This window comes from Mirounga leonina, unplaced genomic scaffold (assembly GCF_011800145.1).
Source record: "Mirounga leonina isolate KUSES-001 unplaced genomic scaffold, KU_Mleo_1.0 Mir_321, whole genome shotgun sequence".
NCBI classification, from domain to species: Eukaryota; Metazoa; Chordata; class Mammalia; order Carnivora; family Phocidae; genus Mirounga; species Mirounga leonina.
In genome coordinates this window covers 4722961-4741374 of record NW_023270680.1, presented here as the reverse complement: position 1 = coordinate 4741374, position 18414 = coordinate 4722961, and the positions used below count along the sequence as shown (strand labels likewise).

Sequence of the window (18414 nt, the reverse complement as noted above, 5' to 3'; positions counted from 1 at the left end):
TAGCTGCTGGATTCGGTTTGCTAATATTTCAAGGATTTTTGCATCTATGTTCCTGAGGGATAGTAATCTATTATTTTCTTGTGTTATTTCTGTTTGCTTTTGATACTAGGCTAATGGTGATCTTTGAGGAGAGAAATCCTCTCCTTACTCAGCTGTAGCTGGAACTCCCATACAGGATATGTTTTTAAAGGCTTAAATACTGTTCTGAGAGAAATTTTCATTTCATAATATTAAGAAAAGAGAGAAGGACAATGAAGAAAAGTCACCTGTAAATTCATTAAGGGATCAAGAGTTGCACGCTCCACCAAGGGAGCCAGCCAGGTGCCCGGACACTGAAATGTTTTCGTTTTTGGTTTTCTAAAGTTTTCTTGGTTTTGAAAAGTGATTTATGCAGTGTATAACAGATAATAAAGAAAGGGAAATAATACCTTACAGAAGCAAAGGTGCCTCATCATCCCACGACCACTTAACACTTTTGCTTAGATCTTACTCAACCCCATCTTCAAAGATGTGCTATCACATGCATGCAGTTTCATCATCGCATTTACTTAAGGATATATTTTAAATTTTCTAAGATATATAAAACATTTTTATATATATAAATATATAAAAATAAAAATGTTATATATATATATTTAAAGATTTTATTTATTTATTTGATAGAGAGGGACACAGTGAGAGAAGGAACACAAGCAGGGGCAGAGGGAGAGGGAGAAGCAGGCTTCCCGCTGAGCAGGGAGCCCGACATGGGGCTCGATCCCAGGACCCTGGGATCGTGACCTAAGCCGAAGGCAGACGCTTAATGACTGAGCCACCCAGGTGCCCCTATGTTTTGTTTTTTTAAAAAGCAATCTCTACCTCCAAGGTGGGGCTCGAACCCATGACCCTGAGATCAGGAGTCATGTGTCCTTCCAACTGAGCCAGCCAGGCGTGCTGGTATATAAAAAACTTCAGGGGCGCCTGGGTGGCTCAGTCAGTTAAGCGCCTGACTCTTGGTTTCGGCCTGGGTCATGATCATGAGGGTCCTAGGATTGAGCCCTGCACTGAGCCTCACGTTGGGCTCCATGATCAGTGCAGAGTCTGCTTGGCCCCCCCGTCTGCTCCTCCCCAACTCGTGCTCTCATGCTCTCTCTCAAATAAATAAATAAATACATACATACATACACATCTTTGGGAGAAAATAATAAAAAAATATACTTTAAAATGTCCGTGTGCACAATAAAAGTAAGAATCAATGGCTCACAACTGCAAATTTTTATAAAATGTCTTTAAGATTTGGACAGTTTCCTACAGATGAGAAAAAAAACTGAAAGTGTGGAATTAGCCTCAAGCAAGCTCAAGAATGTACACCATTTCCTAAATGCTAATACTGCATGCCACACTTTTTTTTTTATTTGACAGAGAGAGACACAGTGAGAGAGGGAACACAAGCAGGGGGAGTGGGAGAGGGAGAAGCAGGCTTCCCGCTGAGCAGGGAGCCCGATGCGGGGCTCGATCCCAGGACCCTGGGACCATGACCTGAGCTGAAGGCAGACGCCTAATGACTAAGCCACCCAGGCGCCCCTGCGTGCCACACTTTCCCTGAGTCCTACACATCCTAATCTCACCCCCGAAGTCTTCCCATCCTCTAATATGCAATTCAACTTCTGGGCTTCTCTCATTAAAAAATAAAAAAGACTTTATACCTAGAAATATACACAAAACTGTTCATTACAGTGGAAGGTTAAATGAATCATATGTATCTATTTAACCTCAAAAATTAATTGCAAGAGTAACAGCTTGAAAAAACATATATATTTATTTTTTAAGGAGACAGAAGTTTATTGAATACACCTCAAGGGCGGGCAGGACAGCAGGAGAGTCTGTATGCTGGAAATAGTTTTTTTTTAATTTCTGATGCTAAACAAACAGAATGTACACTATAAATTACTAGAATAGACTATGAAAATTCACTAAAATTACAGTAATTGTTTTAAGGATGATTTTTTTTTCTTTTCACTGTTCCTAAGTATATATGAGGTTAATGTAAAAAAAACTTACAAATGCCCAAAAGATACACCAATTCCACCTCTGAACAATCTTATTATTTCTCTGATGACTAACGCTGTTGAGCATCTTTCTATGTGTTTATTGGCCATTTATATATCTTCTTTTTGGTTTTTCATTTTCTTGAAGAGCAGAAACTTTTAAGTTTAATTTAATAAAAATGAGGTCCAGTTTTTTTGTTTATTCTTTTTCATTGTTAGTAGTTTTTTTTGTTTTTTTGGGGTTCTTTTTTTCGCTAGCACGGTTTTAAAAGCAAAAGACTGGAAGCAACCCAATACATTAGTAGAGAGCTAAGAAGACCTGGTGTGAAGAGAAAACCACAAGAGGCAGAATCGTGTGTAAAGATGAGGAAAGTAAGAATTAACTTTGTATTTGTGCGTAAATATGTAAAGAACCAAGAGGAGTGTCTACTTGTGGTGGGAGAGGCAGAGCAGAACGGGACAGCTGGGGATGTCCCTGTACCCCTCACCTCACTTGCTGGGCTCTAAACCATGTGGATGAATTACCAAACAAAGTGTATGAAAAATTAGTTTGGAAATATCATCTATAACATTTTCAGGATTAGTAACTAGTAGTGACAACATACCTGAATAGTTTGTAAAGGACTTCAGGTCCTCTAGACTTACGGGAACTTGTGCACCAGAAATTAACACCTGAAAAAGAAGTTGGATTCATAAACTTGAGGTCGATTTTATGACAGCTTTTCTGTGTCACGTGACAGCTGTGACCCCAAGCGCCAGAGAGCAGTGTACCTGGATCTCCTGCTGATCGAACATTCGCAGCCACTCCAGGTTCACCACGTTGGCCAGGCCCTGTCTGAAGGCCAGACAGTGCTGACGGATCTGCCTGTTCAGCCTGTAGTCGGCGACAAGGTGGATATACGCGATCCTGTTGGCACTGGTGACAGGAATGTCTTTCCCACCGAACTTTAGCTCGACTACCTGCAAGTATTAAAATAAGGGTCTGGAAATTCTCAGTATGACCAGAGTAAAATGAAAGCAAGAAACACCTACTTCCAAGAAACCTGACAGCACTGCTTTGTATGTGAGAATCTACATAAAAAGCCGTGTAGCTGGCACACCTGACGGCATTCTCCAAAGCCGGGCGTCCTGTCCCGTCTTTAGGGCTGTCAGCCGCCAGCGCTTTCTCCGAAGCACTAAGGAGTGACGCAGCAACACAATCATGGCAACTCTGTCTTAAAAAATTAGGAATCTGGGGCGCCTGGGTGGCTCAGTTGTTTGGGCATCCGACTCTTGATTTCGGCTCAGCTCATGATCTCAGGGTCGTGAGATCGAGCCCCGCATCGGACTCCGTGCTTAGTGGGGAGCCTGTTTGAGATTCTCTCTCCCTCTGCCCCTCCCCCCCACTCACACACAGGTGCACACTCTTTCTCTAATAATTAAAAGTTAAAATAAATTATGAATCACAAGGGGCAAAGATATGAACCAAAAAATGAACACATGTCCAAAGGGATTCATTCTGGAGAAAATACAGCCCAAGGAGTGAAGGTCTCCATCATGTTGTTACCACTATGACATACTTTATTCTTTCATTATTATTATTATTTTTTAAGATTTTATTTATTTGACAGAGAGAGACACAGCGAGAGAGGGAACACAAGCAGGGGGAGTGGGAGAGGGAGAAGCAGGCTTCCCGCCGAGCAGGGAGCCCGATGCGGGGCTCGATCCCAGGACCCTGGGATCATGACCTGAGCCGAAGGCAGACGCTTAACGACTGAGCCACCCAGGCGCCCCTCTTTCATTATTTTTAAAGATTTTATGTTTAAGCAATCTCTACACCCAACGTGGGGCTTGAACCTACGTCCCCGAGATCAGGAGTCGCACATGCACGGACTGAGCCGGGCAGGCGCCCCTGAAGTACTTTCAACAGGACTCAGAGGACAGCGGTCCATTAGAGGTGACTGACCGTCGTTCAGATGACTGAACCTCAGAGGACAACCCTCTGTCCTTGGGTAGCCACGCTCGCACAGCCTGTCGGTCTAGCACAGAGCTGGTGAGCGGTGCCGGCTGCGCCGGAGCGTCACGGGAAGCCCTCGGCGGGAGCTGGGGCCACACGCCGGCTCTCCCCGCTCCCGGTAACGCCGATGCCCGCAACTCACCTCGCCCCAGGAACTGCTTTCGTCATTAATAAGATGGTGATACTTCTGCTTGGTCTACCTTAGAACTGTGGTTCTCTAAACTCACATAAACCAAAGGTGGTTGACAAAATAGCACAGCCAATTATAAACACACCAGCCTCATTTACAAGAATGCACTTGTTAAAGTTTGTTTACTCAGATGCATTTGGAGGAGGCCGTCTGTGCTGAGGATGAAGAACCAGAAGACAAATCCACAGTAAGTGAACAAGCCATTCCCGAATGACCCGTGGGTGGCAAACCTCGGGGGGTGAAAACAGAGCGCTGCCCAGACTGCGGGCTACGGAAACCGCGAAAACGTCCCCCTCGTGGTTCTGTCATAATGAAGACAACGCCTCCCGCTCTGGGCAACGGCATTTCAGCCAGCTTTTTTTTTACCACTTGAGAGAAAGGCCATTTTACCATCTGCTGAAGAGCTATACTGAAATCATCGTACACCCAGTGGTTACGTGGCCATCTCACGCTAAAGACGTTACAAAGCTTTATTGGATTTGCTTCTTTCCACAGTGCACGTTCTAGATGACGCCTCCCTTCTCATTAACTCTCGTGCTCCACGCTGGAACCAGAGGCCTAAGAAAGGCTCTGCACCCACATCTCCTTGCTCGTCTCTGCTCCAGGGAGAGGCCACAATGCCTCCCGTGCTCGCCGCCCGCTGACAGGCCATCTGTCACCTGGGCCTCGCGCTCGCGGCTCTGTTTTAATGTACAAACTACCACTTCTTACCTTAAGTGGATTAACAACAGGTAATAAATGAGCATGTACTGAGGGATTCGAAGACAAAGGACCCGGGAAACGATCACGTAAAGGACTTCCAAAGCCCCAGTCACCCTGCCTGATCAGATGGCAATGCCATTTCCAGTGACCGCACAGGGACTGCGCCGTGGTCGTCTAAACTCCTCTCTAGGCTACATCAAAACAACTCTCTGTGTCTAAAATCACATCAAATCTGTCCCGGGATTTCAGTTTTGGGGGCACACTGACACCTCTAAGTATGGAACTAGAGCAGCTCTTCTACGAAGAGCTCTCCTCCCTGACAGTCCTGAGTCCAGCTGCAGAAGGCTCGGGGCCTCAAGTGCTCACCACCCGCACGAGCTCACCTCACCCCGGAGCCACGTCCACGACCCCCGAAGGCGGGGAAGCGCCACTGAAGCGCCACAGCGGCAAGCCCGGACTTTCACAAGGACTCGTGACTCACGTTCATGCCTCGTACGTAACGATGATCACTCACGGAACCATCTTAAACCCTGAGCACTTTCCTCAGCAAAGATATGTGTACAAATTCGTGGTCTAAAATTTCATGTTTGTTTTTAGGCAGGCTAACAGCCATATTGATTTTACCGGAGAAAATAAGTTGGGGAGGAACACTAGTATTTTAAAAGGGGAGATTGATTAACGTAACCTACCAACATAATGAAGTATTTGCATATTAGAAATCTTTAAATCATAGTATTTTACAAACTTAAACCTGTATAGAGGACTATGTTTTTATATCTCTCTCTGTAGAAATCTGTAAGATCTCCCCCACAAATTGGCTGCTTTACCAGTGACTTTCTCAATTTTTCCTGTTGGACTCTTTAGTGTAATTATTCCTCTGCATTGTCATCCATAATCTCTTTATTCAGTGGGAATTTCTATGAATAATTGGAACATTGTAACTTCACACTTTTGCTTTTAATAGATTCCAATATTACCAGTGGTGCTTTAATGGAACTCTTACATATGCGACATTTCACTATTACCATCTATTTCAGGAGGAAAAATGGGAAATACTCCCATTAGCAAAGGCCGTGGACAGGTCATTATAAAACTGACTGCCCTGGCGCTTTTATTTCATTTTTTAAATCATGCCACCAGGTGGAGCGAGACAGCAGGGCGAGCAGCCATCACTGTGTGTTCAGTGTCCTCACGCTAGGAACAAACCTCATCTTTCACAAAAATCTGAATTCTGCATGCTGAAACTTCAGCTCTATAAAATGAAGAGGTGCAGGGCGCCTGGGTGGCTCAGTCGGTTAAGCGACTGCCTTCGGCTCGGGTCATGATCCTGGAGTCCCGGGATCGAGTCCCGCATCGGGCTCCCTGCTCCGCGGGGAGTCTGCTTCTCCCTCTCCCGCTCCCCCCTCTTGGGCTCTTTCTCTCTCTCACTCTCTCTCTCAAATAAATAAATAAAAAATCTTTAAAAAAATAAATAAAATAAAATGAAGAGGTGCAAACAAAAGCAACTAAGTAAGCTGTAACCAAACAGAATGGTTCTGTCCTCCTCATTCTTATCTTCTCTCGCAGTGTTGAGGTCAGTTCTCAACAACGCCTAGAGGTGTCCAAGTAAGACAGGGAAGCGGGAGACCCAAGGTGGTATCATTTCCTATATTCCCACTTAGGGTTTAATCCACACCTATTTCTTCAATAGCTAGTTTTTTGGTTTTTTGTTTTTTTTTTTTAAGATTTTACTTATTTATTTGAGAGAGTGAGAGTTCGTGCACATGCACAGTGGGGGTCGGGGGACAGAGGGAGCAGAGAGGAGAATCCCAAGCAGACTCCCTGCCGAGTGCGGAGCTCCTACGTGGGGCTCAATCTCACGACCCCAAGATCATGACTGAGCTAAAATCAAGAGTTGGACGCTTAACTGTCTGAGTCACCCAGGCACCCCATTAAATACGTAATTTTTTTTTTTTTAAAGATTTTATTTATTTGACAGAGATACACAGCGAGAGAGGGAACACAAGCAGGGGGAGTGGGAGAGGGAGAAGCAGGCTTCCCGCCGAGCAGGGAGCCCGACGTGGGGCTCGATCCCAGGACCCCGGGATCATGACCTGAGCCGAAGGCAGACGCTTAACAAATGAGCCACCCAGGCGCCCCAATAGGCAGCTTTTTAAAGGCCAAGAAATAGACTAAAATTCAAGCACCACGAAGACAGACATTTAAAAATACCCAGAGAGTTTAGAACTAGGATGTGTAAGTCTGTGTGTGCTTCTTAACTTAGTTTCTGAAGACATCGCTGGTGTGGGGGCCATGCAACGGTCCTGCAGCCCAGGGAGGGAGCCAACACAAAGGTCTCACACCTCGGAGCCTTCCCGAAGCAGTCCCAGACTATTAGGGCTCTGTGCACCACAAAGCACAATGAGACAGCACTTCGCACCCAGGACGACGGCTGTGAGTTTTTAAAAAAGACAGAGAGAGAGAAAAGAAAGCAGAAAACAAGTGTTGGCAACACAGGGAGAGATTGGAACCCCTGTGCGGTGCTGGTAGAAAGACCAACAGTGCAGCCACCATGGAAAATGGTATGCAGGTCCTCAAAAAGTTAAACATTAGGATTCTTGTGTGACCCAGCAATCCCACTTCTAGGTATATACCCATGAGAACGGAAAGCAGCGACTTGAACAGGTATTTGTACAGCCCATGTACATCATTACTGTGGCATCATTATTCATGAGAGTGGAGACAACTCTCATGTCCATCGAGGGATGAATGGCTAAACAAACGTGATCTGTACAGATTATGGGGTATTAGCCTTAAGAAGGAAGAAATTCTGACTTGTGCTACATCACAGGTGAACTTGGGAGGACATCAAGCTCAGTGAAATAAACCCGTCACAAAAGGACAAGCCCTATATGACTGCACTTAGATGAGGTCCTCACAGTCGTCAAACTCACAGAGACCCAAAGTAGAATGGTGGGCACCAGGGCACGAGGGAACAGGGAGTTCAGTGCAAGAATGCCCTGCCTGCCCCATCCTCCTCTGACTCAAATAAAATCAACTTCGCTCAAGATACTGACCTATACCTACAGACCGTAACTTTAAAAATGAAGATCATACAGACGTTCTCTCATTAAAACTTTTTCATTGCTTAACCCCCAAGTTGTGGTTTCTCTGAATTCTGAACCATCTGACCCAGGAAATAAGCAGGCTGCTCCTGGGTCCTGCCCTGACTCACAGAATCAAAATCTCAGCTTCCTGGGAAGGCTCAAGGGTTTTCTTCTTTCTTTTTTAAGGATTTTTTTTTTTTTTTTTTAAGTAATCTCTACAACATGGGGCTCGAATCTACAACCCTGAGATCAAGAGTCACACACTCCACTGACCAATCCAGCCAGGTGCCCCCAAGTGTTTTCTTGTTATTCATTTTCCTATTGGCTCTGAAATGCACCGGTTTAGGCCCTCTTACCCTGAAGCAATGAAATACTGCAAACCAGCTATGGAATGAAACACTGGTTCTCCTTCTGAGTGCATCTTTACCCTTTCTAAAGCCCAAGGCCTCTAACTGTTCTCCGCGATGGCCGGAGAAGCCCAGATTTGCTGGCATCTGTCTACCTACTCTTGTACACCCCTAAGCTTAGCCACTTCTAAATGTGCTCACCTACCTGGTGAACGCCTTTCCACCCCCCCAGTGTCTCTCCCAGGTAGCTCTCCCCTGAACTACTTGGAGCTGAGCTACTGCTCACATCTGCCTCCCCTGTTAGAATGTGTATGCTCTCCTAGTTTAGAAAAAACCTCCTATGCATGATAGCATCATGGCTGGTACGGAGTGGCAACACTGTCTCATGAGTGAATGAAGAAATACAGATGAGGCACAGTGGCAAGTAGGTAATATGATTTAAAAATAACCAAAATTGCATCAACTCAAATTTGTTCAGTACATGTGTTTATCAAAATAAAATGTTAGTGCTGACGACCTGGAGGTTAGGTTAAGGAGTACCCTGAATGGATCAATGCATTATCAATGGTGATTTGACTAAACACTAAGTATAGATTTAATATGAAGTTACTTTTAAGCTGGCAAAGCTGATGACCTTTGAAAGCCTGAATTAAAAACCAAGTAATAACAGAAATTTACGAAGTTTAAAGGTAACAGTTTTTTTTAAAGGTTTTATTTATCTCTTTGCTAGAGAGAGAGTGAGAGTACAAGCAGGGGGAGGGGCAGAGGGAGAGGCAGACTCCCCGCTGAGCAGGGAGCCCGATGCAGGACTCGATCCCAGGACCCTGGGATCATGACCCGAGCTTAAGGCAGACGCTTAAGAACTGAGCCACCAGGCGTCCCAGTAACAATCGTTTTATAGTTAAAATACAACTACTAGATTCAGAAAAGTTTACTGATCTAATAACAATAGCAGAAAAGCTGTTTTTCCCCACAAAACAGACCAAAAATAGAGAAGCACACTGGTCACTTTAAAATCTGATAAAATGAGATATTAACAACTACGACCTCAAAGGTCCTCAATTTTGTTCGTCGGTATACATTAAAAAAGGTTTTGTAAATTACGGGAACATCTGAATGTATGCTAATGTAGACAAAAAAGTACGCCGAATGCCGCCCCCCAACCCGACCGCCTATTTTATTTTTAAAGATTTTATTTATTTATTTGAGAGAGAGAGAATGAGAGAGAGCAAGCACATGAGACGGGGGAGGGTCAGAGGGAGAAGCAGACCCCCTGCCGAGCAGGGAGTCCGATGCGGGACTTGATCCAGGGACTCGATCCAGGGACTCCAGGATCATGACCTGAGCTGAAGGCAGTCGCTTAACCAACTGAGCCACCCAGGCGCCCCCGACCGCCTATTTTAGCAAGTTCTACCTCATGGCCAATCTAGCTCATCTCCACCTCCACCCACTGCCCCTGCTCTCATCATACTGGAAATAAATCCCAGATGTTATCAACTCTTCCACAGTTCAGTATGTTGTACAAGAATGTTCACAGCATATTCTTCATAACAGCTGAAAAGTGGAAATAACCCAAATGTCCGTCAGCTGAGAAAGAAACTGTGGCATCTCCATACAACGGGGTGCCGCTCAGCCAGATGAAGGGACGGAGTTCTGGCTCCTACAACAAAAGGGAATGAAGCCGGCCGCAAAAGGCCACGGGCTGTAAGACTCCAGTTAGGGACCGCGTCCAGGGTAGATGAACACGCAGACAGCACGCATATCGTGCTCACCTACGCTGGGTGGGAGGGACCTGCTAATGCACACACAGTTTCTTTGGAGAGACGAAACCATCCCGAACGGAGATGCTGGTGAGGGCTGCCCATTCTGGGAATGTGCTGACCCATGCCATCCTCTAAAGTGTGCATTTTACCGTATGCAAATTACACCCCAATACTGCTGTCATTTAAAAAATCAGTTTCAATCTCTAGCATGTAGGGTTTATTCATTTTTTTTTAAAGGATAAAGGCAGCAAGACCAACCAGACTGATAATGGAGGCCAGCGATCGGTGTCCGAGCACCCGAGGTCCACCGAGACTGGGCAGGGAACGGAGGGGCACAGGGACCCTCAGGGCTCCAGTCGGGAAGGTGCTAACCGCCACTCCCTGGGACGGAGAGCCAGGCAAGCAGCCGCCCCAGGAAGACAATCCCAGAGGATAGCCGTCACAAAGGACTGGGGCCGGGGCACGTGCGTCTCCAGACACCCCATTCCCCAAGTCTAACCCTCAGCGCACTGGAAAGGCACTGAAGCATTTCCACACGGAAGGAAATCCTCCCCGTCGCCGTGGGAAGAGAAGTTGGCGTCAGTAACAAACCGGCCAAGGGCCTCCTCACCTGTGCCTCTCCCAGGTCATTGTTCACCACAGTGAAGTTCAGCCCAAGTTCCTCCACGTCGCCTTCGTAGCTCTTGAGAAAAAGCAGATTCTTATACACTTCGGGATCTAACGAGGCGAGATGATGGATGTCCACGTCTGCGCTGGTTCCAAGCAATTTGGACAGGAAGAACCCAGCAAAGGGCAATTCTACCAGCATATTTTCATAGAGAGCCTTCAAATGAGAACAAGGAGCAATGATTAGCATCTCAGAGGAATTCTTTTTTCACACTGCCTACGAATAAAAAAGTCCAACTCGAGATTTAACAGAGTCCTGACAGCAGCTACTTCCTCTTCATAATGACGACGATGGTGGAAGCTAGTATTTGGTGAGCACTTACCGTGTGCTAGGCCAGGCGAACCATTCAACGCATGCCTTCAGTGTGTCGCAAATTCTAGAGCAGACCAGCAGCACGTTTTAGGGCTGCCTCACAGAATGTGTGTACCGACGGGGGCGTTCCAGAGCCCCGTCTTTTGTGCTGCAAGAGGTGGGCACATGTTTTTGGTAGAGGGCTGTGCAGGCGTGTGAGCCCCCGAGAGCTGCTGTACCAAAGCCGCACGCGCTGGGGGCTCAGAACAACCGAGACCTGGCGCCTCAGGGTTCTGCAGGCCACAAGTCTAACTCCGGGTGGCAGCAGGGCACACTCTCCCGAAAGGCCCCCTTGTCCTCTCTGATGTTGCCGGCCACACCCGGTGGCCCCTGGCTTTTGGCTGAGTCACTCCAAACTCTGCCTCTTTGGGCGGCTGTCTTCCCTGTGTGTGGGTCTCCCTGTCCTTTCTCTTACAGAGACCAGTCACTGGATTTGGGGGGGCCACTCTAACCCGCGATGACCCATACACAAAGATTCCCTTCCAAATAAGGTCAGGTTCACAGGTACGAGGGATTAGGAGGGAACCTCATTTCTGGGGGGGTCACAATTCAGCCCACAACAGTGGGCTGGACTGGCTTGGTGGCCACTCCTCTGCTCGGCCTTTGTAGCAAAAAAGGAACACAGGGCGGGGCCGAGTGAGGACAGCTGTGTACCAGGGCTGGACCGCACGTAATTCTCAATGCCAAGAAATACTGTTCTGTAGGCTTTTCCGGCCATCAGACGGGAAAAGCCCTCTTCGCACACTGGCCACACAACAGGGGCAGGCCGGACCTGGCCCACAGGCCCTGTTCTGAACTGAAGAGACTGGGCCTTGGGACTCACGGGCACTCGGGCGGACATGGTGAGTTAGCGCGGGGCAGCGCTGGCGCCAAACCCAGACGCCCTGACGCCCACAGGAGGACCTCTGCACTCTGGGTTCCTGTCCACTTTGTGTCCGAGGGCCACGCGCGGAACTGTCTCTTCACTCGTGTACGTGAAAGGATAACTTACAAAGGGCCAGATAAAACGCAGAGCCTGTAAGTGCAGCTTGATGACTGTATTTGACCGTACCCATGCAGTGGCCGCTCGGGTGAAGGCACAGAACACCTCCCCTCCCCAAACTCCCCCGAGAGCTCCCTCATGACCTTCAGCCACAGCCTCCCTCACGTTCAGCCCCTTCTGTGGCCGTCACCACGGGCGCGCTGCCACCCCAGGACTCCACCGATGGCACCAGACAGCATGTGCCTCCTCACAGCAGGATGCTTTTGAGATTCACCTGTTACTGTCTGTTCTTTTCCGCGAGGCTGGTATCATCTCCAGCCCTGGGCCTGATGATGGACGTGGAGCTGTTTCCCATTTGAGGCTAGGAGAAACAAAGCTGCTGGACCGTCAGCGTGAGCCTTTCTGTGGATCCATGCTCACCTCTCCCAGTATAGACTTCAGACCCGTTGACAGGGGAAGCACTGGGCGTGAGGTGCGCTTAGCTGTTATCAGGCAACCACACTGTCTTCCAAAACGCAACCATTTTCCACCATGACCAGCAACACAGGAAGGTTCCAACTGGTCCAGAACCTCACTGATCATTAGCGTTGTCAGTTCAGTCTTTTTTAAGTTTAGTTATTCTGGTTGGTGCAGTGGGGTATCTCACTATGGTTTTAATTTGCATTTCCCTGATGACCGGTGGTACTGGACGAATTAAGCGCTGGTGAATATTACTATATTACTATATTAATCTCCCGATTCTCCATCCAGAGAAAAGAGGGGCCAAGTGATGCAGGTTTCCCAGCATGATGTCAGAATTCATCCTGCACGATAAATACTCCTATGGCCTAAGGCTGTAAAGTGCATTTTAAACACGCACTATCTACAGTATTCATGTTGTATTCCAATCAGCGCTTGGGATTTTCACGTAGAGGGGAACAGAAAGTTACAGTGAGTTTTTGTCTTCAGGAGCAATTGTCCCAAACAATGAAGAATTTTTCTGTTCAGGTTGGGGGACTGGAAGGGCAGCCATGTCACAGAGCACAGGCTGGTCTTAGTCTCATTTCCCATTTCCTATACAGCTCTGAGAGAGTTCTGACATTGAAGATGTTCCCTCCACACTCCGGTCCCTCGTGGAAGTGATTGCACAACACACCAACCAGAAAGCTAGATTGAGAGAAAGTGCAACAAGGAAGCAGAAGTGGGCTGTAAAATTTTCAGAAACGTTCTTATTTTCTTCTAACAGATGATGGCCTTGGAAGCCCCAACAAGTCCTGTCAAACTGTCCCAATGAACCTAAGCTACTATGTACTGATGCTAGCTCTGAGCCAGGCACTGCGCTGAGCACACATCAGCTGTCTCGCTTGCATCTGGCCTGTCCGGAAGATCTCCCAAGTGGAAGGCAAGAGTCACTCTTCTACAGAAGTCTAGGGGAAATCTGGGTCTCCATGCCCGAGGCCATTTTTGCTAAAGTAAGAGTGGTCTGCAGAGACATGACAATGACAGGGAGAGTGGAGTCGCCACCCCCACTCGGTGGGTGGGGAGCTGGAGGCAGAGCCTCAGGCACACGTTCTCACAAACGCTTCTCTTTCGGGGGGATGGCGGGGGAGCCCCGCTTCAGAAAGTACTCAGTGAGCTGCGCTACGGATGTATTCAGAGCTTTTCTTTAAGTCACCGTTGAAAGATCCAAGTGCCACCATGCTGCTCCCGGAACACCGCCATAAAACAAACTGTAATCCCAGGGGTAGTCGCTCGGCCGTGAGACCGCGACTCCAGAAGCCCCTCTTCCAGGAGGCCATGCACCCGACCACGTCCACACACGCGAGACGGGAGACACGAGGCTCTGGTGAGACACACCAGTGCGAGCGAACACAGCAGACGAACAGCTTCCGGGGAGCAGGGGCTCCGGCCCTCCGAGCCTCCAGCCCCCGCGCCACCCTTCACGTTGGGTGAACATGCCCTGCCCACGGCTCCCGGCACCGCCAGTTTTTACTCAGCTGGGTCACACCGGATGTGGGCCACTTCCACACGGGCAACAATCAGCGGTGGCGCTAGTCTGTAAACCAACGATCCTTAAACACACCAAAAAACGTACCCTCGAATGAGTGCTTCCCCTGTCCCTCCTACGCCACCGAGAATGCTCAGGTTCACCCTGAGTGAGACCCACACTTCAAAGTCTGTCCCACTCACAGGACTGGAAGGAACCAGAGAATAGCTATCAAACATCGTCCTGAAAGTAGCATCCAGTGCACTGGCTTCTTGCCTCCGGACGCCGCTGACAGACAGTATGAATTAACACTTCTTCCCAAGGTTAACACGTCTGAGGACTTCAGGTTCGCCATCTGTTTACTACGTATTTCATAATATCCCCCTTCCAGCTAAGACTCCAGATGTTCTCTGCCAGGGAAACTGAAGTGTTATGTCCCCGTGCTTTTATTTCTGATTTGAAGACTAACGATTACCCAATTAATTCTGAAAACGTGGCAAAAAAAGACTTCTGAATGAGAGAATGAGCAGTAAGATGGCGACCAGCACTTAACTCATCTACTGATAACGCAAAGAAAGAGTTGTTTTGAAAAACCACAGTTTGCTTAAAGTTAAGAATGGCTAATGCTATTAACCTGGAGCACTTAAAAATCCCATTACTTCTAAATGAACGATGGCTTCACAGCCAAGGAGAACGTTCTGCGCCAGACGCCATGACTGATTCCAGGTGCTGAAGAACAGTGTCATTTGTAGTGGACTTTAAAGTAAACTGGAAGTGTAAATCATGGGGTGTTCAATATACAAGGTCATCGTTTGCCACTTCTGCATTAGTAACAATAAACCAGTGAAATTCGTTAAATAGATCAGAGCTACCTGAATTTTAAACAGAAATCCCACTGTGACTCATAAAATGTAAATGCCTAGGTATAATTTTTTACATAAGGCAGGTTTAAACCTTTAGAGCATTTAATATACAAGCACTAATAAATGATAGCACTAAAAACTATGATTGCATCAGCTAAATGGATTATAAATTAAATTTCCATAAATGTATGCAACTGAGATACAAATGTAAGCATAAATCAACGTATTTTCTAAACACAGGTTAATTATACAATTTCAAAACTGCCTATTTTTTATGCAAAATAATCCACTTAGCATTTTTCACACTGGCCTTAATTCTCAGCCGGTTGCACCACACTTGTTCCAAGCACATCAATAACGACTTGTCACGAAAAAAATTGCAATAGGTATATGGAAAAAACCTGTAACGTATTTTTCAACTGTCTGTCTTTTATGAGTGTTTATAGCTAGAAATTGTGCCAAAATGATTTGAAATAAAAAGGATTAATTATAGTAGAAGCCTTTTAATATAAGTGAGTGCAGTCGCAATGCAATTAATGCAAATTGTGGCACTATCGGGAGAATAAATGTGAACCACATGAGAGGCCATTTCTGTTTGCTGCCAAATAACTTCAGTAATTTACTACATTAAGAATCAATAAAAAAATAATGCTTTTCAAATGCATCTCTATCAATCTTCAGGTAGTTCTAAAGTGAACATTTATAACTTAATCTAAAAACTATATCAGAGCTGTCTTATGTTAAAGCCGCCCTAATTGAGCAAAAAGATAATAATTTTAATTATTTCAGATCACGCTAACCCTGCAGTTTAAAAAAGAAAGAAAGAAATGTAGCATAAGGATGTGCGCTGATAGTGATATGCTATCCAACAGTTGTGCTTCAACATGCACACCCACGAGTGGAAAACACGGTGTCCGACTGGGACTACAGTGGATTTTCAGGACCACAAGCTCCCACAGGGCAGAAAACACCCCTCATCCTTAACGCCCAGGTCTATGCACAACATATGGCATCCAATCATTCAAGAGACATTTACTAAGTGCCAACTACGTGCTAGGGGCTACTTTCCACACTGGGATTCTACAACCGTGAATTTGTTCACAAAAACCCATTTCTTCTGAGACACTTGAGGTTATGCCAAACTACACGTGTGTCACGATTCATTTCAAACCCCTGGGTCTTCACAGTCCTCCCCCAGAGGTCTTTCCACACGGCTCGCTGCTTTGGTCAACACGGCGGCGGCGACACTGAATGTCAAGGTGTCAGGAGGCAATGCCCCGCGTTCCCATGTATCTCCCGTGTGCGGTCACCACCCACCTCGGCGAGGCAGCCCCTCGAGCTCCACACTCCCTCACACTCTTGGGCACCCTACAGTGCTGCTTCAGAGTGGCTCGGGGCGCCTGGGTGGCTCAGTCGTTGAGCGTCTGCCTTCGGCTCAGGTCGTGATCCCGGGGTCCTGGGATCGAGCCCGGCATCGGGCTCCTCTGTCCCTGCCCCACTCCCTGGGCTTGTGGGCTCTCCCCCGTCTCCGTCAAACAAACAAACAAATAAAATCTTTAAAAACCCTAAAACAAAAAACAAACCCCCCAAATAAGTAGTGACTCTGTCCATTCATGACTCAGCCAATGTCCAACAAGCACAACTGAGCAGGGTCCAGAGGTTCTGGTGTTTCGAGAAAAGGCATCACTGAAACCCTGAAGCTCCACAGCAGGGGGCTGGCACTGCCTTCGTCCTCCCCACAGAGGCTCCAAGGGGCAGCGAGCAGAGCGCCTGAGCCGCACTCCTGTCCCCAAGCGCTCTCCGCTCACACCAGCGGCTCCGGAGGCCAGGCAGGGGCGCGCTCTCCGCTCACACCAGCGGCTCCGGAGGCCGGGCAGGGGCGCGCTCTCCGCTCACACCAGGGGCGCAGGAGGCCGAGCGGGGCGCTGCTGGCTTCCCACCCGCCAGGGCCCGAAGCAAAGGCTTCCACGAGGACAGATCTTTTCTTGTTCGCTGCAACTGATGATCTGCACTTAATGCTTTGACAGCTTTAGTTTAAAGAAACAGTTCTTCTAGGGCGCCTGGGTGGCTCAGTCGTTGAGCGTCTGCCTTCCGCTCAGGTCATGATCCTGGGGTCCTGGGATCGAGCCCCACATCGGGCTCCCTGCTCCGCGGGAAGCCTGCTTCTCCCTCTCCCACTCCCCCTGCTTGTGTTCCCTCTCTCGCGTTCTCTCTGTCGAATAAATAAAATCAATCTTTAAAAAAAAATAAAACAACAAAGAAACAGTTCTTCAGAAAACCCGTGGGGGAGGCTGGGTGGGTGGGAGACGAAAGTTCACCTCTTGGTCCTGTTCTCGTCGCGCGTGCAGAAGTGAAGCTGTGGCGCGGAGTGAGTCTGACGAGCCGAGCGCTGAGGCTCCGCGGCCGTGTGCCCCGTTACCGCGCGCTCCCAGGCTCCCGCTCCACGCGGGACGCGGCTCCCCTGCTCCGCCCGCCCCGCCCGCCCCGCCCACAGAGGCATTTCTGGAAGATCAAGAACCAAAAGGGCTCGCCAAAGCGACACACCACAAGAAGTAGCTACCTGGGAGTTTCAGGACAGGTGTTCCGTCCTGCTTCTGGAGGATTTATCAGGAGTTTAGAAGAACGCCGAGCCCCGGTTAAGGGACCCCACACGGCAGAACCATTTCACTAACTAAAAGGAAACGTTTCTCAGGTTTGAAGATTCTTCTACCGCACAGGATAATAAAATATACACGGACATCTGCCACACTACCGCCCTTGAAATTTGAGGTTACGGACGTCCCTCCAGGGTAAATAACTTGGTCATGGCCAGGTGCTGAGAACCTTCTCCACAAGGTGAGGAGACACAGGGCCCCTACAGCTCCTTCCGGCTAAAACGACCACACCCGAAAACTCCACCCCGGATCGAGCTCTCCTTCCGCTGACTCCTTTGACCCCTGTGGCTCTTGCAAAATCACTGCATCACACTGTTTTTTGGTAACAGCTTTACTAAGATATGATTCACATACCTGACAATTCACCCCATTTGAAGCGAACAATTCCATGGCTCTTACTGTGACTGAGTTATGCAACCATCAGCACAATGCATTTTTGAACATTTTCATCCCCCCCCAAAGAAACCCTTTACCCCTTCGTGGTCCTCATTTCTCCCACCCTCCCAGCCTGGGACGATCGTTAATCTACTTTCTCACTTCAGATTTCCCTCTCTGGACATTTCAGAGAGACGGAATCCTGTAACGGTGACCTTCTGTGATTCGCTTTCTTCACGGGGCCTGTTCTGTTCGGCGGTCATAGCGGCTGTCAGGCCTTCGTTCCTTTCCGTGGCCAAATCAACTCCTGTAGTATGGATAGACCAATTCTGTTCTTCGTCAGCTGACAGACATTTGACTCATCGCTCCCTTTACGCTGTTGTAGAGAACGCTACAGTGAACACTTCTTGCCGAACATAGGCTGGTTGAGTCACAAGGTAACTGT

The 18414-nt window shown here is 47.8% G+C and overlaps 1 protein-coding gene across 1 annotated transcript in view; it reads right to left on the bottom strand.

The window, feature by feature from the left end:
• The window catches only part of UBE3C (ubiquitin protein ligase E3C), a 122232-nt gene that overhangs the window by 14561 nt on the left and 89257 nt on the right, over positions 1 to 18414 (bottom strand). Inside the window, exons 19-21 of the mRNA XM_035029883.1 lie at positions 10722 to 10934; positions 2799 to 2987; positions 2633 to 2699 (exon numbers count right to left, since the gene is read on the bottom strand). Of these exons, the coding sequence (XP_034885774.1) occupies positions 2633 to 2699; positions 2799 to 2987; positions 10722 to 10934 (469 nt within the window). The remainder of the gene's footprint in view (positions 1 to 2632; positions 2700 to 2798; positions 2988 to 10721; positions 10935 to 18414) is intronic.